This window comes from Pezoporus flaviventris, unplaced genomic scaffold (genome assembly GCF_033815535.1).
Source record: "Pezoporus flaviventris isolate CSIRO_AGI_PZ_B2104156 unplaced genomic scaffold, CSIRO_AGI_Pfla_v1 ptg000041l, whole genome shotgun sequence".
NCBI lineage: Eukaryota > Metazoa > Chordata > Aves > Psittaciformes > Psittacidae > Pezoporus > Pezoporus flaviventris.
Window position 1 is genome coordinate 10,310,985 of NW_026892589.1, and position 26,986 is coordinate 10,337,970.

The window sequence follows — 26,986 nt, forward strand, 5'->3', positions numbered from 1 at the left end:
GTACCAAAATACTTAGTAAATTGAAAATACACCCACCCCCTATTCCCTTTTCACAGCTCTCATAAGTCTTTTAGTAAATAAATAAATCACAGAGGTACCAACAAAACTGGCAAACTAAGAGGTAGTTCATGTAACAAAGCATCTCTGTCTGCGAGCACGTCTTGCTGCTGTAGGCAGTGCTGTGCAGTTCAGGAATCTGAAGCCATGTATGGCTGCAGGTGCTGTGCCAGCCTTCCTGTTCTGGTCCCAAGAAAAAAAGCAGGCACAGGATAGTTTGGTCACATCAGCTAACCTGAGAGCAGTTCAGGTACCCAGAGGGCAGTACAAAACATGCCCTATACTCCTCACTCTTCTCAAGCAGCAACACTCTTGTTTGCTTTTTGGCAATTATGCAGTCATTATATAACTGTAGGTCATTATTCAGTCAATAGAAATGTTGATCTTCCAGTCTTAAGAAAGCTTCCATCCTGATAATTTTATACTCTGCTTATATAACTAATCCTGGCTTTCTGAACATGTATGTGCATGTCAAATGTACCTAAATACATTCAGATTGGTATAACTGCAGTTTGGTTAGGATGCAGTATGATTAGAACAGTCATGTGGGCTCTATGTAGTGGTGTGCTCCACTGCATACAAGAAATCCTCCCTTTGAGGCCTTACAACAATAAAAACTGCCTTCAAAGAGTGTATTTCTCCTATGTGATCTTACAAAATGATACTGGTCTGTGATGAACTGGTACACTAGAGACAGTGTGCTGAATTAGATAAAATCTGAGTTTGAATAGCAGACAACTCCTGTGATGTTGGTATGTTTGAACAGAATATTAATGCATGTCTTAATATCTCTTCAAAAAAGAAACCAAGAGAAACCCAAATCTAATTGTACATCCTCCATTACAGTGCTTTACATAGACTGGTGGGTATCAGTTGTGGTCTTGCAATTCACTGGAGTCTTAGGACAAGGTTCTCATAGGCTTTTCTTTCACTTTCCCATGAATGATGTTTCTTCATGTAGTCTTTGGCTTTTGTTACAATTTCTTTTTCCATAATGGGGTCATTCATCAAACTCTTGGACAGCACAACAAACTCCTAAAAAAGATAAAGAAAGTTCTAATGATACTGAACTAGCTTGTACCCGTATCAGCTGTGATTTCAGTAAAGCTCTTCAACTCTGAGCCAATACATGAAGTCATTCAAATGAATTTTTCAAGGTCAAGTATCATAGTTTATTTATAAACAGTGATCAATAAATAATTATTCTGTATATCATTTTACACAGCCCGCCAACTAAGACATTTAAAATCACAGACAATCCCATGAGCATTAAGACAAATAAGAGCAACAAATTTAATGACTCAAAAATTGTTTGCCTGCCCAAGTGTTAGAAAACCAGGCTGATTATAAATTAAATAATTCATCTGGTCGCCTGCATGGAGGACAACTGGCAACAGGCTTTTGATCTCAGCTCAGCTAAACTTGTATCTCACTGCTACTGTGACATCTTTAGCTAGTTTTATGGCAAGACTAAAAACCAACATAAACAGTTACAGTATGAAGATAAGCACAGGCAGGCAGCAACAGGCTCTTCTGGAGCAGATGCATCTGGGCACTTACAGACACAGCAGTGTTAGCAAAACAAGCTCTGCAATAAAATATATTAATTTCCTTTAACTGTACTGGCCAAAATACAGCTCTTCCTTTGCCTGCTCCTCTGCCACTCTAATTTATTTAGTTCTAAGGAAGAGAAACTGTGAACTTCCAACATGTGAAAGGAGATCTGATGTCTGAACTAATCTGTTCGGAGCAGCTGGTCTAATTTTCTATCAGGAGACAACTTCCAATACTTTAGCTCAATTATAAATGTGCTCAGATCTTTGCAAAATTGTGTCTTGGTTCAGCTCAGAAAAGCAGACTGCTATTGTGTCAATGGAAAATTAAGATACTGCACTACTACACAATTGGTAGTGAAGATCAGTGCATAGGGATGCGGGGGACAAAAAGGATGGGAGACAGAGATACGTTATTTACACAGTCTATCGGCTGTGAAAGGCATTATCACAAACAAGACCAGAATTCTTATGAACACTAGGCTGACTACTAAGCTATACTTGAAAATCTAAGTACACAGTGTATATAAATACATACATGGATAGAAAATCTTTGGTTACCACGGAATCAATTTCCCTGTTGTAATGCAAGTGATGGGTATGCATAATACATGGCTATAAAGTGACCCCTGGGAAATGCTGGTATGTTAAATCACATTAAACATATTATAATCACTGCTTTGGCTCTCACTGACAAGATAAACTATCAATATATGCATCACTGGCATCAAATTTGAATAGTCAGAAAGGTTTGTAACTAGGTAATAGAAAGATTTTCATACATGTGTATTAACAACCCCTTATTTTACAGTACTGTAGTTTTTGCTCTGTCCACACAGCACTGACAAATCAGCCTTTGGACTAGCCAGGAGGACCACATGCTTCACCTCCAGCCCCTTTTCCATCCACAGCTACCTTGGTGTTCAGGTATGTGCTCATTTTATCAGTATATCAGTTTTTCCCTTGGAACTCACATGGCCCAAAGAGGGAGTTACCTGGTTTCCTGTGATTCTCACCCTAAAAATACTAAGTAAGGTTGGTCCAGGAAGTACCCTGAGGCTGCTTCTCTCAGACAGTGCAGATACAGCCACTGACTCCAGCTTTAGAGCCACGTTCTTTTCCTCCTTTCCTTCCTCAATATCTGCCAAGAATACAGAGCAGGCAAGGTGGGAAAGACTTACATGACTTATGGTGGCTTCATCCAGTTGCCTATATAATCACAGTAATAAATACTGTTCACACTGAACTACATTCCAACTTTAATTTTATGTTCCTGTGGAGGATTTTATGTAATGTTTAAAAATAATTTATGTAAATTACCTAAGAACAGAAGCAGCAATGTAACATTTCTTGACAGGTACTCCTATTAGCATTCTTTTAAAATGTGGATATAGAGGACAAAAACTTGGAAACATGTAAATGATAGAAGAAATTAGATCCTTATTCACAGTTACAATATTTAGTGCTGGAGATAATTTCAGGAAAATGCCAAACTGACTCCAAAGCATAAAGTTGAGAAACTGCAGGAGGGAGAAAAAGCAAATGGAAAAATACCAGGAAGCAGAGAATAAGGACTTCTTAGTTTTATCTTTACTTCTACTAATCAAATATGACCACCTACAAGTCACCTGCAATCTGACTGGAAGCCAATGGGAAGATTCACTATGACTTATCTGGGTTTTGCCTCATACCCTTTGAACAGCTGGCTTAGCTTGTCTTGGATGCTCAGCTTTAGAAAGCAATAACTTCATTTTTCAGGTGTCTCACTTAACTAAACTGACTTGCATTTCAGTCACAGTTTTGTGGTAAGCCTGAAGCTCCCACATGCACAATGCAGACATTCAGAACTCGGAGCTTTTTCAGAAAATTGAACATCCAATTTTTCTGTTCTAGAAGCTGATGATACACAAGCTATTTACAGTGTGGTAACATGGCTCTGTCAGCTGTTCCGTTGAATTTGTGCAAGTGATACTGCACACGGTTTTGTGCATTCTCATATTTTGTTGCAGATGTGAAGTAACCTTCACTCCTGCTGAAGGAGGGGAAAAAGTCATCAATGACTTTCCAATTAGCAAACATAAGGGTATGCACTTCAGCAGCCAGAATGAAGGAGGTGATGCGCAGGCTAACTTACTATTGGGGGACATCCATATTTGTAGTAAGCCTTTTATTCACATACAGAAATCAGTATTATTACATGTGACAGAAAAACACTGTAAAAGCTGAACCTCAGTAGTTAGCCACTACCCAGAACAAACAGGAGAGAAGATAATCTCGTGTACCTCCAGAACAGATACTTCACGTGCCCTTTCTATGGATAGTACTTCAGACACAAGCATTTTTCAACAGCAGCATCCCTAATACTTTTTTTTCCCCGGTAAACTGACCGACCATCTTTAAAGAAAACGTCAGCTTCTCTATATAGTACCTAAAAGAAATTCTGTATAATAGTTTGCAGAGACACAGATACGCAGGTATCTGGGAAATAAAGCTAGAAAGTGAGTGCACTGAGTAGAATGACTTATTCCTTCAACTACCATGAGAACTACATCGGAACTGCAGCTCACACATAATGAAAATAAGATGCATGGTTAATATATTATTTATGTAATGAAAGTAACTGTGCAATTAAACCATTTCATATCAGCTTCAGCAGATAAAGGAACATGATTCTTAAACAACAGAGAATCACCCAAGGGAAGGCGAGTGCCAGATGTAAATTCAGAATAGCGAGAGATCAACCCAGTGGCGGGCACAGCTCAGAAGTCAGCTGGCCCATCTGTGTACTTCACAGGGCAACGGGCCAATATTTCTAGGGGAGTATAAACAGTGACTGCTGGCAGTGCCAGAAACTGCAAATTAGTCTGGTCAGTGTGAAGGTTGAAAGCTCTGAAAACTTGGGCAATATTCCGGCTTGAAGCCCTGCTGGCAGTGGCGCTGACCCACGTCTGGCAGAGGAGAGTAATGTATGTTCAGTGTATTCGTGCCTGTTCTCAGCTGAGCTGTGTTTCCCTCTCACCACTTCAAAAGTTGTCTCTGCTAACACAAGTCTTTCCAGGACCCACTCTCTCTCAAACTTGGTTGGTGCTTGGCCTCTCTTACTGGCTTTGAAGTTTATTTACCTCCTCCTGTTTATTTAGCTCCTTCTGTGAGCTTTTACAGATGCTGAACATGTAATTTTGAAACTCAGAATGCTGAATAACTGTCTTCCCTTTCAGCGTGGTTTTGCATTATTTATTGCCCTATTCTTATCTATTACTTATTTTTTTATTTCAGGTCCTATTAAGTCAGTGTGAAATATTCCATAAACTTGCAAATTCAAGTAATGGCAGGATCAAACCATGATTTAAAAGTAGTGAGGTAGTATCAAGGACAAAACGTTTCATAGCTTTCACTTCTCCATTAACTGTTTCTATGCAAGTATTGTCTTCAGTGACTGGCAAGGCTTTCTCTATTTCCAGTCAAGTAGCCTCAGCATAAATGCAAATGGATAACGGTAACTACAGTCATGCACAGAATTTCCTACTTCCCTGTAAGCTGCAAAGGCTCACTTTCAGCAAGAACAAAAGAAGAAAACCATCAGCATTCACAATTTAAAACAATTCTCATTGTATAATGATAATTCTATATCCCTCTTATTTAGCTTTCAAAAGATAAGATAGTCTGCAGACCATACACAACTGCTCGTATCCAAGGTAACTTTATTGTAAAGCTTTCCCTCCCCAGATCAGTAATGACTTGAAAATAAGCAGTGCCTTCTACTCTTGAGCTGTGATACAGTCTGTATCATCACAACCAAACTTGCGTAGCAAGTCTTTGACATTTTCTAATCCTTGGTGGTCTGGATTCTTCAAGGCAGAGAGCCTTTCACAAACACCTGACCACAGCAGTAATCTCCCTATATGATTAAAGGCTTTTTCCCTGACTAACCTGATGCAATTGAGGTTGCGGCACAAAATACCAGATACTTAAGAGGTCAAAATAATCAGAGTAACAGACCCCACAAAACTTCTTACCAGAAGATGTTTTCTGCTCCCTGTTGTCAACTGAATCTTCTAAGGCAGTATCCAAAGTGCCATGGGCAAACTGTTCCTTCTTACAACAATAAAAATATGAAACCTACTTTGAAACTGTGTTTTGACTTAATCACATTTCTTTGATCTAATATAACTCTCAACCCATGATAGACTATGTACAGTGGTTTAAAAATTGTATTTGATATGGTTTGGGGAGATAAGGAACAAGAGTAAATGGTTACTTTAAAACCATGAGCAATGATGATTGGCATTCTGAGCTCATGAAGAAAGTTTTCAACAACTCTGCAGTGGAGTTAAGAGTATTACCCTTGTAACCAAGTACTTTCCTGACCCATTTCCAAACTTTGATAGTTTATACTGTATTTGACAACAATGACAGGACAAAAGGGCTTTTACTAAATGAGATACAATTGATGTTTTACAGAAAAGCAGGAATATTACTTTCTAAGATAGGTTATCTATCTGCACAAACATTAGTGATTCCAATACAAATATTACCTATGAGTATGAATATGGTAATGCAAGTCACCATCTTCATGTCAAAGAGATTCTGTGGACTTCTGAGCTAGAGTAACTGCAAAAGGGGGATCAAAAAGCAGAATAGGGGAGTTTCTGATCTTTGCTATAGCATGTTGCAGAGAAGGGATCTCAGGCAGAAGGGGTTTATATAAACTAAGCTTACAGTGTTCTAGACATATTTACAGCCTGTGACTCCAGTTCTGACATAAAAGGAAGTCCTTCGCCATTTGTACACAGCCACCGATGTCACTGGGCCTACTTCTGTATTTAAATTTGCACTTTCCTCCAAGTAAGGAAATATATAGCGTATTTTTAATTGATCTTGGATTCCAAGGAAACACTCGGAATGTAGGACGCTTGGAGATTGCAAAAGAGGCTTCTTACAAGGATGTATGATGAAGCTAATTGGGTATGGTATGAATAATGTATTTGAATTACAAGCCAAATGTAAGCAGCATATTGAGGGAACCAACAGAACGTATGAGAATTCGTATCAAGGAAGCTATCTATCTGTGTGTTCAACATGATCATATATCCATCAAGTTCTGAAGCAGCATATGGAAGTCAATGGGCTTTTGCAGGGAATACAAAGGATTTTATAAACAGCTTTATATCTCAGCCCCCACTAGCCTGGAAGTATCCCATTTCCAAAGGATATTGCAAGAAGAGAAAAAAAATTCAGATGTTAATGAAGACTTTTTTCTCCATAGAAGCTATTGGAAACATTGCATATCCCATAAAACAAAACAAACAAAAACAAAAAAAAACCAAGCAAACAATAGAATTTTTCTATTAAAAAGCCCCCAAAATTAACCGAGAGAATTTGCCTTCCTGAAGTACAACTTAACAGGAGGCATTAACCACACACACACACACTCCATAAAGTAAATATGATACATTTTCTACTTTACAAATGGACTGTTCTAGTAAGGGCTTTTTTAGTCTTGAGCTGGATAAAAACGCATGTGTAACAGCAAAGCCATAATGCAGGAAAATATACTGAAATGAAAATTTCTAGCGTTTAAACACAGGTAGTGTTCCCTGTCCCCACTCTCGCTTCTCTTCACAGAAGCTCCATTCTAACCCTTTGCTTAATTTTAATCATTAATTATTTTCTGACCAAGCAGTATCTTGAACCTAATAGTGCTTTATATTAACACTTACTGCTAGAAATTAGAGATAACGTATTATCTAAAATTTCAGACTCTTAGTTCTTTTGGTTAGAAACTCCTTGTCAAATATGAGTTTGTATTTCAGTTACTACTTAAGGGGAACTGTGACACAAGTATAGCATCTCTTCCAGAGTTGGAAGGCTTATGGAGCCTTCAAACCTGAAGCGCGCCACTCAGATGGCACGCTGTACAGCAGCACAGGCAAGGCAAACATTCAGCAAGGCTGACACCTAGTCAGAGTTTAGTGAACTGCAAAGTGAATGCAAAGAAAGGCAGTCTAAAACACAGGAGTGTAGGAGAATCTGAGAAAAAGCTGCTGAGAGGAAAAGCCAAGTTTGCAAACACAAACATGGAAAATGAACCTAGGCTTTGGAAGGGAAAGGTCTAAGATCTGTTGTTTTCTTACCTGAGGATTTGAAAATAGCAGTCCTGTTTCCTTATGTTTTATTATTGCTGCATTCCCAGGAATGTTCCTTGCCAGCACTGGAATGTTTAAATCCATTGCCTAGAGGAACGCAGAAAGAGGAAACAACAGTTTATTAGGATTCAGGGATTTTGAGATGTAAATGATGACAACTTTAAAATGAAAGGCAGAAACAACAAACCAGACTTCTTTCTTTCCCATCTCTCCAGATTTTTAGTTGAAAGCTACCACGTCGAAGGTGATCTCCTATACGGAACTTCTCTGAAATATTTTGTTTATCCTTTTATTAGTACTGTAACTTAGAACATATTATCAGTCCAGAACTTTAACAAATAGCTGCTTCATTGTTTGTGCTTTTCCATCTGAAAGTATGCAGTTTGTTTCCCATTGGAAGAAAGCTCCTGACATGTTACAGGCTTGAAGAGGATAAAATTAAAGTTCAGATGAAAGGTTCTCACTGTAACTCCTACCATTATTATGCACAGATGAGAAGATTAGTTCATAGCACAAAAAGCCATTTCTCCCCACCCAAGTATCTGTTCCTTTGTTCCATTAAACCACTTTATTTTTTTCCACAGACTTTCTGTAACATGTGCAGATCTGGACAGAGGTGGGCAGCTCAACGACAGTGAAGGTGACCGTGTAAATCGCTTGGCTCCTTCTCCTCAGCTCTGATTCCTAGGGGTCATACAGGACTGTGGAAGGAGTTTTTCTTTTGACAGCATCTGTGACTATAGGCTGTCTTGGACTTTGGGCATTCAGGGGCTGCACAGAAGTATGCAGTGATCCAGCTTCTGACTGAATTATACCAAGGAGAGGAGAGAAAAGGTTATGCTTTCAGAACACATTACGCTTTCAAAACATATTATCTACAAAGCTATTGCTATGGGACTCCTCACAGACCAAGGAATACATCTGAAGAAGCAGGATTTGAGTCCACAGAAATTATAGGGCAGTTGATGTGTTTATTTATTTATTTGTATGCATATGTATGTGTGCATTTATGCACATGCATAAAAAAAGGAAAAGAAGTGTGGGGTCTTAACACGGTAGCATTTCAGGTTGCCTGCAGAATCAGGAGCAGAGAGGTAGCACAGCTAAGAAACCACTTCCAAGCGCCCTAATGCCTGGCAACTTTAAAATATACAGCTTAGATTTTGCAGTAACTGATGTGCAAACCCTGGCCATTCAGCTCCGTTACTCATGCATATCCTGATCTGAAACTTTAATTACTATTGATGAATTCGGATGTCTTGAGATGCACTGACTGTAAAACCGCAAAAACTCATCTTGTACAATTATCACGGTGTCAAACGAGAAACGAATTCACTCCCCCAAACCTTCAATCTGTTTCATACCGATCCCCTGTCACTTCAAAGTGAATGCATTTTTAATTACTGTCATTACACTCCTGGATGGCTAGCAATTTTCCTTCAGTCTACATAGTAAGAAAACAGAACTGCAAGGAGAACCACAGTATTTTATAGCTCAGACAAAACTGAAGACAAAAAGATCCTGGCTGATATAGAACCAGTTATGTCTAGAACAGTGAGGGACTTCTGAGACATAGCAACAGGACTTAATAGCTTAAAATATCTAAGAGAAATGCTGCTTAAATCACCACTGCAGATGAATATACTCTGGACATGGAAATTCTATAGTCCTTCTGGAACAAACATCTGCTTTGTACTAGTTGGCACTAAAAATAACAACACTTGAAATAACGTCTTCTACTCTTTGTATCAGAAACTACTGGGTCAGCTGGAGGTAATTCAGACAAATAGATTAACTAAGTGAACACAGCCCAGATTAAATAAATGAGAAATGTAAAAACTACAGATTTCTGAATTTAAGTGTCTAGAGTTGTTGAGATGCAGGGTTTTTAAAACTAAAAAGTCTTTTTGTGAGAGGAAATGCAATAATTTTGTCATTTGCTCTGACTTCACTGTTAAACAAATCTGTTTTCCAAAGGTAGATTTGCAAAAACCATATGATGACAGAATGTACTTATCAGTAAAGTTCACAGAACTTTGAAGTTCACCCAGGAAATGAAACAGATCGGTGCCCCACTCCGTCTGACAGGTTTTCAGTCTGCAGATCAAGGACATGGCTTTTGGCTCTAATTACCCAACCACGGCCCTAACACAGGGTTACCTCAGAAGCATCAACATCTTCTAAAAGAGAATGGCTGAGTCAGCTGTTTTTCAGACCTTTCTGTTGACAGGCTTAAATGCCCTTGTGTTCAGTCTGCTGGCTCTTGACCTCATTCATAGACGTTCAGTGACCTGGGAGCGTAGACATTTTTTTGACCGTGCGAACTGAAAATGAAGAGCTTGACAGTGGCAGTGGTCACTGTCACCTGCCTGAGGCCTTCTCCTCACCTCTGGATCGCTCCTTTTACAAAACTGTAAGAGTATTTCAAGTCTGACTACTTCCCAAACAAGCGATTGTCCACTCAAGGGAAAGAGCACCAGGAAGAAGGAAGGAAGGAAAGGAAGAAAACATGAAAACCACAGCACAACCACGTGAGGACTGATGGCTAAAGTGCTACTATCCCCAAGAACAGTTACCGGCAAGACAGAGGGGAGTTTGGATTCAGCATGTCAGTGGATAGTGGACACTGTGCACATAGACAGTGAACATCAAGTATGTGTGTGAATGGCCTGAGGCAGTTCTGTGTTGGACTGTACCTAACAGTGTGGTTGCATAGGCTGGCACAGTATTGCTGTAGTGAAGTTTAGATTGGACTGTAGCACACACTTAAAATAGATCTCTTCAAGATATGTTCATTCACATCTATTTCTGAATGCTAAATAGTTGATGATTCATTGGAGTTGATCACTAAGTTTATATTTAATTTTTTGTAATTTCTGAAATCTAAAGGGAAAGACGTTTGTTCTGTCTCATAGAGTTGGAGGGCGGTAACTGCTTCATAAGGAAGCTTTCAGGTCCCAAAACACATAGGTACCAATGAATTATAGCTTCTGAAAGACAGAACAGATGGCCAAATACATGAGATGAGGGGCTGCCTTTATACCAGCGAGCTTTAAACAAATGGATTGGGCTGTAAATAATTACTGCATGAAGTGGCTTAGAATTTAATTTAGATAGTCTATTTTTAAGCAATAAAAAAAATAATTTACATTGTTGAAAATATGTATAATTTACTGACCTAGGTTCCACAAATAATAGCATAAAATAACAATTTAGTCCATTGGCCATCTGTTTTGTTACATTATTCTGACTGCAAATGTGTTTTAATGCTGTTTCAGAAGGACGCAGGATGTAAATTTCAGCTTTGGAAGCATGTTTATCCAATAAGCATTTCTAAACAGCAGTATAAAGCTTATAGAGTAAATACAGGTTTTATTTACTATTTTGTCTGGACTGTCCCTCATTCCCTTCCTCCTAGCCTACACATCTTTTTGTTGGCCCCTCTTCAATTTTACTGCTCTATAAAATCCCGTCATTTCTCTTTATTTTTATAGTGTGCTACGGCTTATATTCCAAACTACTAGGCCTGAACTTCACATGATGTCTAAGACTGGATTTTGCCCTACAGCAGAATAAAGTCTGGCCATCTTCCTTTTCTATGATTATTTTCTCTAATTGGCCTTTCTTTTTTTCCTTTGTAAAAGCCTAACAATCTAATAATTTTTATAACAGTTGGAATAGTCTTTAGAGCACAGGAGAAGTACTCCAATGAAACGGTGCTGGAATCTAAATCTTGTTCTTACCAGCTAGATAGAGAACATACAAGCTTTTCCAGTAGTGATGCCTTTTTCACCATCACATGCCCAGGAACATGCAGAACTCCTGAGCTTTCTGAGGAAGAGATACATTTTAAATACTTGCTATAATGTTTGTTTTCTCTTCTTCAAATGCCAAACAGAAAACAGATCAGTTACGGCAAAATCTCAGTACTAGATGACAAAGTAATTAGTTATGGCTTCTAGTGATTTCATACCTTAAGGCAGGTTGAAATACATACGATTATGTATTTATCTCTTTTATCTATTATATATTTATCTCATACTAAAATACTGTTGTTTACAGATTCATGACCTTGTTAAATTTTGAACTTTCAGGAGAATTAAAGTTGCATTTCCAAATTCAAGCAAGATGTTATTTCCAGCCTAGGACCAGAAGTCGTCTTATACACAGTTTTCTGCCTTATTAATTTAACAAGAACTTAACAGATGGCTCTCCCTAGTGCTGGCCAACTCAAGCAGGGACTTAGACTGACACTTCCTTGGAGAGACGGATTTTTACAGTAGGGTATTTTATAAGCATGTCATCAAATCCCACTGTACAACTGTCTAGTAAACAGACATACAATACCAAAACCCTTGTAACTTCAGAAGAAATCAGACAGGTCTGAGGTACTAAAAAACACAAGCTTTAGGTAGTCTCTCAAGTAGTAACTGAAGACCTGATTTTGCTTTAGAATATCCTGACTCAGCTGGGACTGAAGCTGTTGGCTCACAACACCTATGCCATGTCTGCTGAACTGCCCTTACTATAATGCAAGATTTCAGTTTGCACCTGCAATTGGTAACTCATTTGCTTGTAGCCCATGTGCACCTGAACTAACATGCTCACGCTTCTGAAAGCATACCAGCTGTTTTATCCCCATTACACAACTTCCATGATAAATTCCAAGTTACGAGTTAATTCTTACAATGCTCACTTAGGTCTTACTTCTGAAGACTTTCAGACATGGAAGAAAAGCATGCTGGAAATGTAATACGTAAGTACTTACTAGAAATAGGAAAGGAGAGTCATTAATACAAATCATGTAGTAGTTTCTATGATCTTCTGAGATCATCACAAACGAACATTCTGCAGTCACCAGAAAAAATGGAATAGTAAAAGGTGTCTGCCCAAATAACTTCCATTTCCAGTACATTTATTTTTTTTCCTAGGAAGCATTTGATACTAAGCAGCACCCTACTTTGACAGGTATGAAATAAACCTGTTATTAATTTTCATTACTGATGGCAAAAAAAATTGAGCGTGTCATTCATTCATTAATCATTTCAGAATTAAATAACCAAACACAGATCTTAGCTTAGATTGCTTTTTTGAAAGGATGTAAGAATAAATGAAAGTCTGCTCTAGCACCATTGCAAGGAAGTGTATGTGGAGTCAAGAATAATGAATGACAACCCCAGTAGATCAGAATGGTTCTTCTATCTCAGGTCTGTCTCGTTAATTTAACAGGATTAATAAAATTACATTGCCGTTTAAAAAAATAAATAAAGCAAAAACCCCTGTCAGTTCAAGAGACGAAAACTTTAATTACTAACACTTGAAGAAATAGATCTTTTAGGTTTGTGTTCACTAGCTTTCAAACATGGACATAAAATGTTGACACACATTTCCAGTAATAAAAGGCGATTTCAGATTCACTGTAACCTCACAGGAAAACCTTACCGCCAAGATGCAATTACCTCCAGAATTGCAGCAGACATTCCCTCTGAAATGGAGCTGTTCACCACAGCAAAGCACCTTTTCATAGCAGCATGAAGATCATCTTGGGGCATCTCCTGTAATAAGTGTACCCCAGGTGCCCTAGAAATAAAATGCACACAAATAGGGCTCCTGATAAGAACCTGCTCCAACAATTTTTCCTAAAACTTATGGCACTGAAGGAAGGTGGTCAAAGCAACTCAGGCTTGGTTCTGGTGTTAAGATTCACTTGCCACTTCACCGTGTTCTGGTTAGCTTTCTGTTGATAAATGTGGTTATAAATTCAGTACAGTATACACTGCTGTCAGTCACTATCAGTTGCTATCAGTCACTGCTATAAGCCTGTTGTTCTTGAGTTTTAGTTTTGATCAATTACACCTTGCTCTGTTAACCACTGTAAGTACTTAAATGAAGCAGCTGAGTTCAACGGAGAGGGGTGTGATTTTCCCTTAAAGAATTTATGCAATATAGGAAGGATGCATGCAGAGACTTCAATACTTATACACAGTTTAAGTACTTAAGAAATGGAGCACAATCAGAATGGTCAACTGCAGGAGATGCTGACTTTTCAGCTGCTGGTTTTGGGGGATGGAATGTGGTTCTGAAAGATCTCTTCTGCTTCCTCTTTCATTATAAGTACTTTTCTATTCTGATTGGTTAAATTTCTCCTGTTTCATCTTCCTCCGATTAATCAAGGCCAACTGAATCAAGGGTGAAGTGTTAAAAAAGATGGAAACTATGGGTGCAGTCTCAGATCTTTCAGACTGGTGATCATGTTTGAAAAGCCAGCATCTCCTCCAGTTGATGAGCCTGCTCCTGCATGGCTCTCAACATGAGATCACTAAGCCAGATGGAAACACAAGTGCATTTGACATTAAGGCTAGCTCCCTGTCAAGCAGACTTTGTTAAACGTTGCTTTTCTGATTGTATTTTAACAACCAGCTTCTATAGAGATAAATAACTGTATCAACTGGAGTACAAATGCATGATGGCAGGAGTCATGTTGCCCATGAATAACCTGATAGAAAACAAAGATCATTATATTGGCTTCAATGGAATGAAAAACCACGCCCCTTACGCACATTTTATTATCAGATAGTATCAGCTATTACATGGTGGTTCTGTTCAACTCTGACAATTCTCAATTCTGCAGACACACACAAAGATCCAATTTCTCTAACATTTATATCCTTCAATCAGGAAGCATATAAACTAGGGACAGAATAAAAGCTGTACAGGGTTATCTTGTCCAGCTACTCATTCACCCACCAACAGCAAGCATGCAAAATCTTGCAGAAGCCAGGATGGAAGAAAGGAGAAGACTTAAAAGCATAACAAACATAAATCACACTAAACCACATGTGATTTAACACAAAGCATGAGATCTACTGGGTATTCTAAAATTTAAAATGTATGGAATATCTAGTATGAGAACATTACATGCAAAGAAATTAGAACAATTCATTAGCCATAGAGTTGTGCATATATGTTCGTTTGTATTTATGAAAGAGCATTTAAGCACATGATTAAAAAGCTAGTCAGCCAAGTGCCTTCACTTGGAGCAGACAGAAGGCTTAGCATTAACTTCTTACCTTTTAACTTTTTCCTTAACTTCACTGGTAAAAAGGGGATCAACCTAGGAAGGAATACACACAAAGGTATATGGCACTACTTTAGCACTACAGCATGTTTGAAATACCCAGAAAAGAAAAATAAATTTTAGCACATTTTTTACTAAAATAGTTAAAGACATGAATGTGCTGAGCTTTGAAATCCTACCACTATGGTGTTTACATTTGACCCTTCAGACAAGCACTCTTGTGAGTGATTGACACTCAGAATACCCAGCTAGGGGGGTTGAGTGCACAGCATAGCAGAGCATGAATTGACTACTCCACTCTAAACCTTTAAATGACTCCTCTAATGCAGCGTAGCTTTGGGCTGCTGTCAGAAGAGGAGGTTCCCTTTCTTCTCCCCTGACATCTCTCTGGCTGCAGGTTCTAATTAGTGCTAGATCTATTTAACATGAATGACTTTTCAGATGACTCTGCTAAGGCTAACAGTACTCAAATGACCGATTTGACAACTTACTGTCTAAGTGAGGAACAACGCACTGATGTGTAAGCAATTCTTTGGCACTTTGTGTATGGAGTAAGCAATGCGAGGAAGAACAGGAATTTTTCGGGCTTTAGTTAATACAGGAAGCAATCCGCATGTAAACTGAGACAGGCAGAGAGATGTTATGCACTGACAGAACCGCTTGTTTGAGAATGAACAAACACAAAACTCTAAAATACAGTCTAACATGACGGTATGTCAGAGTTATTAAAATGTTGTCTAAGCTGAGCAATTAGCTCCAGCAGTTTATCTGCAAAGCTTAGCTATGGCTGTGATTATCATTTAACAATTAAAAGAAATAAACAGAAGTTGAAAACCCTTAACTAGACATGAAGAACAGAAAGAGATTTTTTTTTGCTTTTAAGGCTGACTATATTAGATTAACTTATGGTAGTTTACACAGCATACAGCAGTTGTAAGCACTGGGAACAACGCGGCTTGGGGTTTTTAATGCATGCTTACATTTTGTTTGGGTTTTTTTCCACGTTCCAATATAAAGAACACTATCAAAGCATTTTAGAAAACTTTTGGAAAAAGTCAGAATTTGTTATAACCATGATTGTGGTTTTTGAACACAAGATCAATTATTTCAAGGCTTTATAAATGAAACGATTCAAGTGAATCACTCTTGCACTAACGAATGCAAGAAATAAAAGGCCTGCATTACTACTTAGGAAAGTAGTTTTGGTAACAGCAGGGGAGAAAATCAAGTGCTCTTTGCTGATACTGATGACAGGGCATGATACAGATCTATCCATTAAACCAGGATGTCATGTCACAGGTTCCTTGGATATTTCACATTGAACTTAATTTCTGTACAAATACCTTTTCAGCATTTTCCCCAAAGTGCTGTTGTGATGCTGAGGTCCTCTCGTGAGAACCTATACTCTGTTTCCATTAAAATCAATGGAATACTTGCAAGTGATATAATGAGCAGTGGTCCTTTGCTCTTCTCCCTTTAAAAGGACAAGGAAAACTACAGCCTGTGATATTAATATTGCAAGATATTAATTTCTATCCCATCTACTTCAGTGGAAGCCAAGAAATTGCCATCTGCCTCATACACAGAACAGTCCTTTAAGCTGTATTCTTCTATAGGTAAATATTCCAAGAAGCCAGGCCTGAATATGAGAATTCAGATAAAGTATTACTTTCAGGATGGGTGTAGCAATGACTTAAGAGAAGTGATCCCCTGAGCTACATTTAGGAACTTGAGGGGGCACAGTTATCCAACCACAGGCTCAATATAACAGAAATTAGATGCAACATAAGCTGTTCGGTAAGTTGGAAATGCACTTAAAAGATGTGAATGCTTCCAAAGCCAACACACTATGGCAGGATGCCTAGGAACTTAGCATAGTCTCAGAAAAAGGTACTGGAACTAAAAGAATATTACTTTCACCCAAAACGTCTCCATGATCCAGTTCTTCTACAGGTAGAGTGTTTGCTGGCACATTTTATGTTATTACCTGTCCATGTAGCAGGCAGATACGATCATCAGTTACCTATCGACTTTTGTTAAGATACCATCCATCCAGAGGAAGAGCCTTTAAGGAGCTGCAAATTTCATCAGTTTAGCAGAGATCAGAGGAAAGCAACTTGCGTGTACGAATATCAGAACAGATGAGGTAAACTGACACATGGAAAGGGGAGTGGGCACATGGCAAGAAACCATACCTAGCAGGACCAGATGCACTGCTAGAGAAGTTCTACTCTGCTGACAGGCAAAGAAATATCTGAGACGTGTCTGATAGTGCAGAAAGTCATAAATCAAAACCCTGCACAAAGATGAAGGTGCCTGTTAAGCACAGAGCCTACCATTATCAAAATCTAGGAAATCTTCTATAAACACACTATATTAAATTGCTGCCATGTAAGAATTAACTCAGACAGAAGCAATGGTCCAGAAACATATTCATTAGAATGCTGGGATGACTCTAGACTTTAAATGTACTAATACCTGGTTTTCCCTTCAAAGTTCTGTCAGAATATCATCCGGAGCACTAAAGAGTGAAAAGCTGTATCTGCAACCATATTCAATACAGATAGGAAGAATTTGCTCAATTGCTCCGGACTGTGAGGTTTTGACAGCGTCACTGTGAAAGGAATCACTTTATTCACAGCAGCAGGTGACAGACACCATATTACAATTCTTATCTGATCGATTACTTGAATAGGCTCAGCAAGACCAAGCTTTGCCTACAACTGAAAACACAAGCACCGTCTGCGACGCAACGCAATCTGGCTGCAGTGATTGCACCAGAAATGTAAGATCCTTGCAAACACACTAAACTCAACCATTCTACATCATCTTTTCCATACACCAAATGCTTAAGGAAATTCACTGTCTTCTGGCTTGCTTCAACCCCCCCCCCCCCCCCCCCCCCCATTTTAATTCAGCCAAAACATCTGGGAACTAGGATCTAAATAAACAAAACTTTGGGTCTAAAAGAAAAATATACAACCTCTTTAAGATACTGGAACAGCTCATTTCACCATTTCTAACAAACCTGTCATTTTCAGGAAGCTTTTCTTGCAGAACGAGCAAACAAGGGGTTACAAGAGTTGTCATCTTACCTTTTAAAACATCTGTGAGTAGGACACTTAAGGCAGGATGTACCTGGCAGAATTTCATAGTCCTCAGCAGGCTAAAGAATCTGAAATTGTATCTTTGTCTCCTAGCTGGTTTTCTCAGTTATTGTGCTTGAGGATATTCTGGAGCAGGTTATTATTAGACTTCCTCTAGTTGCTTAGATAAGTTGTGTTCAACAGCTGGTTCATTTTAGAACTAGCCCACAAAACAGAATAGGTAACAGCAATCCAGTATAAAGAGATAGGTCCCACTATCTGTGGAGGCAAGTTATTCAACTAAAACTGTCTCAGTAGGTATGAAAAGAAGTTGGACAGAGGAAAAATAGCTGTCAATGGAATACAGTATCATTACAAACATAGCGATATTCTGTACTATCCACAAGAGTGGTTAAGAATTACAAAGTGAGTACAAAGTGGCCTTCCAGAGGTTGCATGCTGAAGGGAAGTTTTGTGGCCTTAAAGTTTCATAAGATTCTATTCTTGGAATATGGAGCTGCTGAAAATTAGCCACTGTTTTGAATTTCATTATAGAAATAAATAAAAAGAAAACTGGAAGAGAAGAAAAATGCTAAAAATTTTACACCATACAGGAGCCAACCCTGCAACATGATTTAGATTGCACCATTTGTGACAACTGTGCATGGTAAATGCACTAAAAGGCTATATAATCTTATGAAAGCAAAGCACAGAACAGTGCGTGTGCCTTTGTTCTTTATATTCTTAATTATTATAATCTTAATGTTTTTTTCATATCCACAATAAATGTAACTTGCTTCACAGATAATGGTACTGGTAGTTTTAAGGTTTTGTATTTGAGTAGCAACATGAATAAGAAGAGTACAGATAAATACCAACAGAGCTGAGAGTTATTTTTGTCCTTCAGCAATATTTTAGTACTATGGCAGAAATATGTTATAAACTGTTTTGAGGAGGTTCAGTCCTATGCACTGCTACAGGGTTATTTCTGGTGGCTTACTGTAAAGATGTTAGCTTATGAAGAAGTGAAGCAAATGTAAAAAGACGACTAAAATGTTTAAAATCCTCACTGGAGGCAGCAAGCGCATCTTTTGATTTAAAGCACAGCTTCATTACACCTGCTCTAGATTTGCCTTCCACACCAGTTCACTTCCACATCATCTTGCGTTTTAGCATGGAAAAAAAAATGCAGACAAAAAAGCAAAAAAACAGCTTTTAAAAAGAAAAAAATATGTCCCCAAATATACAAAGAACAAAACTGAACGAGAAAATAGAAAAACAGTTCTTATTTGCCAATTCAGATTCTATTTATTTTCACACAAAACAGACTGCCTACAAGTTTACAGGCTCACGTGAAGACGAATCAGAGAGGAGACTTAGAGGGACACGAACACATTACCCAGATGCAACAGTGAAGCTTTTAGTACCCTTTTAGCATCAGCTAGAGTTTGTCTGGTATGACACTGCTGCCTACTCATACCCTTCCACTGGTTAAATTAAGGCTACAGGCTGCCTTCTCAAGACTTCTGCTATGGCTATATATTTAGTACATGTATATTTCTTTTGAGAAGCGCTGCCATTAATTTTCTTAGTTTAAAGTATGCTCTCTTGGCATAGGCAACACACTAGAAGCAGAAACAGCAGGACAGTCTCCCTGCAGCTCCACCTGGTCCCTCTGCCAGGCTATGGGAAGCTGTGGGAATGAACGTGATTTAGCACAGAATTAGGAGAAGCACTTTGGTGGCTCTGAGGCATCTTTCCTCCTCTCCCTCACCAATTTACAGATTAATTCATAATAATGACTGCGATGGTCATCATTATAAACCCTTTTAGGCACTAGGGCGTCACGAAAAGCAAACCATTGCTGAGAAATTCATGACAGCATTTTGAGGCAGCAGCCCAACCGTGCGCTTTATCTAAAGGGAGCTCGCAATCACAGAGGAGCTGCCACTTAACTGACCGACCGTGAAAAGAGAGAATTAGAATTTGTAACTTCTAGATTTGTTAAACAAGATCTCTGTGACTTGCTGGGAAAAAGTGAAGTCTCACATTAATATTGGCCAGCACTTTTACTAAAATACATATAATTCATTTGAAGGAATGCTACCAACTCTAAGCTTAATCTGAGATGTGAATATACAAGAACAACTCAGTTTCTGATTTTATTTTAGTCAGCACCACCTTCCCTCTCAGGTATATGTAAACCAGGCCTTAAGGCACTCAGGTTCTAATTTTGTCAGCCCAAGCTCTGTTCTTGCTCTCTGGTGTCAGACAGAAACCTAAGATCGTTTTGCACCTGCTGACAACTGTTAACTGTGTACAAACTGAGACTACCAGAAATGCCATCAAAATCTAAATGGAATGGAACAAAGATGCAATCCTCCATGTGAATGAAAGATGTAAGAACAGGGATAATGAACATCTGATAGCACCTTCAGAGCATTACAATTCCTCATTAACAACACCTGCAAAAAAATCTTCGACAACTGTTGCCTTTCAAAATATTTGATAGGCTCATTTATAAATTATTCATATTGAAATAAGACTATTATTTTATCTGAAAGAGTTCACATTTTTAGTACTTTCTGTTACACTAAACAATTTTGTACTATCCCACACGTATATAAACCCACACCAGTATTAGAATCCAAATATTTTGATACCTTTTACCTATGAAAGTTCTTTCTGTAGTCAAATGGAACGCAAAACATTTTGTTCTAAGAGACCATAATAGACTAATGGCATTATCAAGTCACATGCGTGAGCTAGACATAAAACTGCAGTGATCCAGTTGCAAATGCTTTTTACAAAATTAGCCCAAGCCTTCTAAACAAACAAAAAATAAAATCAGTGTGTGTAAACAAAATCTACACCCGCTGTAAACTCTTTTAGAGCTCCCGGTAACAGTCTGCATTAATAAAAACCTACCTGAATGGAGTTGGGCTACCTCACTGTGTACCCCCTTAGAAAAATCCTCTTGGCTGCTTTTCCCTTTTGCAATGCAGATGCTGAGTGAGGGAGCCTATTAGCTGATAGCAGAACTCTGAACCTGGCAAGTCCAAGCACTGGAATTTCTTCTGTTTCTATAGTTTAGACCTGTTGTGAATAGCCTTTACAAGTGCTAGGTTTGTACTTTCTTATCTCTGCAACAGTTAGAAGGCCTCTGCCTTAGGTTCAGTTTGGAAAGAATTACTGTGGTTTGGAAAGAAGTATTGCAGTATCTCAGATGTGAGTAAACACAGGTATTTAGGGATAAAAAGACAAATAAATAAAAATTACAGCAACTTACTGCAGGTCCAATTATGCCCAGATGGATGCTGGGTTCCTTTCTGTGCCAATCTAAACCAGAAGAAGAAAATTTATTAATCAAAATTATTAATGTTTAATTCTCTCTCTGAAATCAATGCAAACAGCTGCATGAATACCAAAGAATTAGGCAAATATTGTATTACTCCTTAAAAGACTGAACGTGTGCCATGCTCACACTCAGCCCTCATATTACTCCTCAGAATTCCAATGAAAAGTTAGTATTTAGCATTTCTACTCCATGCAATCTCTTGTGATTCAAGGGTCATTTAACTAAGCTCAGATATTAAATCTGAATCATCTCGAGAGAACAATACTCTAAATAATGCAGTGGCTGTGGCTGCTGAGACAAAATTATTTGAATTTTCTCCTATGTAAAGGTACATGTAGAAGCAACTCCAACCATTACGATTAATACTCAGTTATATGCAAAAGAGAAATCTGCTGCTTTTTCGATACCAGAATAGAACAAATCCAATTACTTTAATAAACCGTAATTTGTTCCTAAGTAAGTGTCACAAGGTGCTAAAGGCTTATAAAAGCAAGCTGAATAGTGGAGGCTGAATTTCTGGCTTGGAATATCTGAACCTTTTACAGACAAACAGAACCTGGCAAAACATTCATCTATGTGACTATGAGAAAACTCCAGCCTAATTTACAGTGTGGAGTCATAACGATGGGTGGTAAAATTTGCTTGTAACTTTAGTGATACTAATTAGCACACATGCAAATCAGTGTAACAACCATGTGACAGGAAGATAAAGAAGTTATTTTGAAGGAGGTGAACTCATCTTTTGTTTTCCATTAATATTATATGTAACAGCAAACCCCTTTTCCCAACAAGTACAATCATCAAGTATTGCTTTGATTTTGATGCTTTGTTATTCCCAGCAGGCTGGAAAAGATGCACTACAGAAATAATGCGTTGAACACATCAATGGTTACATGAGCATTTCTTCTTTTAAATGCAAATATATTACTAAGTTTTCTGCAACGAATAAAACAACTTATGCCAAGCTGATAAACATTAGAAGAAACACATCTGAACCCAGTAACAAAACAAGGGTATTCAAATAGCCGGTACCTACCCGAAAAGACATCTACTAAATACAGGGGGTCTTTGACTCTTCGAAGTCCACATATCAAGAGAAAAACATGTAAACTGTCTGTATCTGTAGGAATACCTGCAACAAATAACTTTAATAGTCCAAATGCAGATAAAAAAGCTGAACACTCCAAACTGTTTCATGAATGAGCACATACCACAGTAAAAACCGTAACAGGGTGCATTCTGAAAAATCTTCCTTATTATTCCCTCTGTTTCATGCTGTTGCATCAATCCTCAGATCAACTCAGTGGAGAACTTAATCATGCGTGTCATTTTACAGGGCACACGAGTTTACTTCCAGAGGCAATGTGCAGGATTTGGACAAAAAAAAATGATGGCTGTTATTCTGGAATACCAGAACCCAGCTTTGACTGACTAGGTAACTGTACAAATCCGTGTGTTTCTCAGTATTTCTACCCATAAGAAGTGTAAAACTGCATCCATATAACTCAGCACCTATTTCAAGGATATTGTGAGGTTTAGTTAATCAATGGCTGCAGGGATTAGAGCTGGTAATCTGACACTTTATAATAGAAGATCAGGTAAATGTCCCATAGGTATCTATCCCTAATATAATCCTATGTAGAAAACAGAATAGTTAACGATAATTTACATTATTGGAAAGCATTTATACTAACCTCATTGCTATGAAACACAAATGAAAAATTATTTTGGGGGAAAAAAACCTCAATATACAAGTTTTTAATGTTAAAAATCTTGTAAATACACAGCAACAACCCACAAAAAATAATTTTGTAGGCTATATTAGAAAAAGAAGGTCTGATGTACGATACTGCAGTTGCCATGGGCTCTATGACAGCACAATTAATTCAGAACACACTTCTGGAGAAGGGTCACTATGTGATGAACTTCTAAAATGTGCTTATAATAAACCAACATAATCCACAAATTGCTGAATGAACACACATAACAACAACATAATTTAATAAACACTAGAAGGCTGGAATGTTCACATTTGATTTACTGTACTGCACAAATCAGTTTGCTGTCCTTCAGTTCACCTATTTATTGAGCTCATGGCAAGGATAGATGACACTTATTATCTAACATTAGGCAGTTCAACAAGGAGCAGCAAACTGCTGCTCATCAGCAGCAGGCTGTTTGTGGGACATTAATGCATCGGTCCCATACAGGGAGATGTCACACAGGTATCAGGAGGGCTATGCTGTATGGTCGGAATGACTGTCTGTGAGATTTATGATCACCAGGAAGGCCACAAGGACAGCTGTGGTGGCACAGTGACCTGCTGCTGCTGAACACTGCAAAGCTCCCTTCCCTGAGGTCTCCTCCTCCCTTTCCCTTCCACTTTTCAGCAGCTGCAGGAATAACTCAGCTGCTTACACAGCATCACTGAACTGATGCAGTTTGTAATTTAAGATCACTCAAACTTGGTAGCAGCTTATGTTTCCTTATGGTGTTGTGTAACTTAATGACAGGGTCAGCCCTGGAAGACATGCCAGGAGTATCTCCCCTCATGTCAAGGAATTGTATTAACAGGAGTTCTGCATCAAACCTATATTTTGTGGGAGAGGGAGAATCAAAAAACTCATTACATACTCAAACGTTATTGCTTTTAAAATTAAAATTCATTTCAGGGACTTCTAAATGCTCCCTGTCACAGGGTTCATTATTGAGTCTATTTCATTTAACTTAAACAGCTTGAGTCGTTGAGAGCGGCTGCAGCAGACATGGTAAGTAATACTTTTCTGGCTATTGGACCAAGAAATAATTTGTAATTTCTAATACACAAACATCTGGATTAAAAAATGCATTCTTCTGGTGCAATGGACCATTAACAGTTTGTTTTTAAGACATGGGGCACTGGTTTCAATTTACAACATAAATCACACAAAACAAATTACTAGAAAGTGTCATCAAAATTCAGATCACGTTTTATCTATCCATATGGTACAAATATTCATTTTACACCATGAACTTCCATCTATCAATGTTCTGCTCTGGCTGTTTTGGAACAACCTTACAGTTAGCACCGAAAAGGTAGTCAGAAAGTAGAGAGAAAACACGTCTTCCTGTTCTCACACAGACTATAGAATTACTGCACTCTCAATATGACAGTACCCTAACCACAGAATCACAAAATCGTAAACAGGTTTGGGTTGTAAGGGACCTTAAAGATCATCTAGTTCCAACCATCCTGCTACAGGCAGGGACACCTAATCAACATTAACTACACCTGAAATAAACTTTCTTCTCCCTTAACATCATTTTGTTTTTGTCTTACGGCTTTCAGTCTCTTCATCTTATTAAATGAGGGTTAAAAGTGTTGTGACAATGAAAAGCCCTAAGAGACCAATTCTGGGCAGTACTGACTGCCATCCTGCTCCCTGTACAAAAACCTTAACCCAAAACAGAAACCAGCAACTGGCCCCACAGATGGCAATTGTACTTTGTAATTTGGATATTGCCATTCAGTTCATGTGGCATTTATAGGTACTTCTCCCAAGCATCTCATCAGCAAGAATCCTATTATTGCACTAGTGAAATTACCTAAAATAGTAGTTATTAATGAAAATAGTCCACTCATCTGACAGTTATTTTGAAAATACATTCACAACCTGGAACTCTCACCGTAGACCACCCCCTTCATGCAACTTTACAAAGCACTACCGTATCACAAAACTCTATGTACTTTTCTCCAAAATAGCAGATACTGGATACACTGTTCTAGAGACTGGATTCTACATGGCATTTCTAAAACCTATCATAAAAGGGCTAGGTTTGCTTTTGCAATCCAATTTAGTGAAGTAAGAATCAGGTGGTTTTATTTTATTGTATGTTTTACATCTTAGTCATCACCTAGTTCATTTTTGCAGGCAGACTTTCCCCACTCCATCCACTTGGAAGCTTATAAAGACATTCCTGAGAAGACTGCCTTCCCAGCACATCACTGCCACTGCTTAGTGCTGGGAGTTTACTCATTCTCTGTCTACTTAAGATCAAACTTCAGCAGCACTTGCATATCTTATTAGCTTTCTGCTCATTTACTGAAAATGGTTAAATGCACACATCAAGACAACGCCTTGTTTCCCAACCTATTGCTTTCTCAAGCCTTGCTAGCACACCTGCTGTGAAAAAAAAAGACACATCATTTGTACAAGAGAACAATCATTTTAGTATGCTTTTTCCTCACAAGAACACTGACAAGGGGAACATACAAAGAGAATAACTGCAGTAGTTGCCTCTACCAACTACAGCCATCAGCTGGATGAAAACTGGAGAAGAGAGTTCTTCTTTTTCCTAGAGCTTACAAGACTTTTGATACGTGAATTTTTACTGTCATTCTGCCTTTCCCAGATAGGCTACTTCATACACTACTGCCTTGTGTGATTCAGTTCTGAAATGGAAATACATGAATACGGCACAATCAAGGGGTTCGTTCTTCTGACACATTCACTAGGACTCCATCTTGTTTGACATGCAAACACCCAAATAACAAAAAAAAAAAAGCAGCTTGTGTCTGTTCCTCCTGTTTCTGTTAGTGTTACAAAAGCAGAGATTTGAAACCCCACGCTGTGCTTAATTTTCTGGTAGTTCATACATCCTTCTGCGTGCTTTGCAAAGAAAATACAAAATGGAAAGATCCGTACATAATCACTGGCTATAAAAAAGAGAGACTGCATGGTACATGTTCTCCAGCCACCCTTCAGAATCACTACACACTAAATGCAAGTCAAATCTTGCCACTGTAATCAACATCTCCTTCAGTGTCAAAACCAATTGTTTAATGCTGGTAAGAGATGTTCCTTTACACATACATTGTCAGTACTTGTCTATTGCTGTAGTCTGATTTGTTACATTGGCTTTATCTATAAAAAACAGCTGCACATTGGCCACAGCTAGTCTTGAGCCTGCAGGGCACCTGTTTAGCAATATGTGAAAGGTCAAAACAAGAACAGAGATAGATGGGGTTACGAAAACTCATTCCTCTCATCAACTTGACGTTATGCTGGCCTCATATGCCATACAGAACTATGGGGATGGTAACAAATAAACTGCAGGTGAGCTGCAATGAGACAGGCACAGCGGAAGATTAAAATTGACACGGAACTCCCACGGTCATGCAACTCCTTTTTCATGACGGAGCAGAGGTGGTATTATGCTGCTCAAAACTGAAACACAGCAATTTAGCACGTCACATTTCAGAGAGGAATTGAATGATCAAAAGGGTATCCTAGTGCTGTTCCAATGTATTTGTTGATAGTACTGGAACCTGGCACAAAATATACTGGTGAATAGATAAAATGTGATTAATACTCAGGATTCATGTTCTCCTGCTGGCTATGACTGCGTCATGGCATGGCCCAGAAGTTTGTCAAATCTAGACTTATCCAACTAGACTTACCCATCATCTGCAAGCATGCAGTAACAGCACTGGGTTTAATTTTTAGCAAACTGTTTTCAGGTCTTCAGTTGCAGGACAGAATGAGAGAATGGAGTATGTGAAACATGGTAAACATTTTCATAATGCAACACTGGAAATAAGCAGTTTGCTGTTTTAAGATTTCACTGTCTCCTAGTTTGTGCCTTATCTGAAACTGTTTAACTGTCACATCAACTATTTTACTACCATGACACACTACGATAGTTTATACTTTGGCCTTTATTAAAAT

The 26,986-nt window shown here is 38.4% G+C and overlaps 1 protein-coding gene across 4 annotated transcripts in view; it reads right to left on the bottom strand.

Annotated features, from left to right (window-relative positions):
• Nucleotides 1-679: 679 nt before the first annotated feature.
• Nucleotides 680-26,986, bottom strand: part of GLT1D1 (glycosyltransferase 1 domain containing 1) — a 58,309-nt gene continuing 32,002 nt past the window's right edge. For all 4 annotated transcript variants that reach the window (XM_061466173.1, XM_061466174.1, XM_061466172.1 and 1 more), the window contains exons 7-12: nt 22,315-22,410; nt 21,210-21,259; nt 14,827-14,870; nt 13,216-13,336; nt 7,745-7,843; nt 680-1,092 (exon numbers count right to left, since the gene is read on the bottom strand). In XM_061466173.1, coding sequence (XP_061322157.1) covers nt 946-1,092; nt 7,745-7,843; nt 13,216-13,336; nt 14,827-14,870; nt 21,210-21,259; nt 22,315-22,410 — 557 coding nt within the window. In that variant the 3' untranslated portion in view covers nt 680-945. The remainder of the gene's footprint in view (nt 1,093-7,744; nt 7,844-13,215; nt 13,337-14,826; nt 14,871-21,209; nt 21,260-22,314; nt 22,411-26,986) is intronic.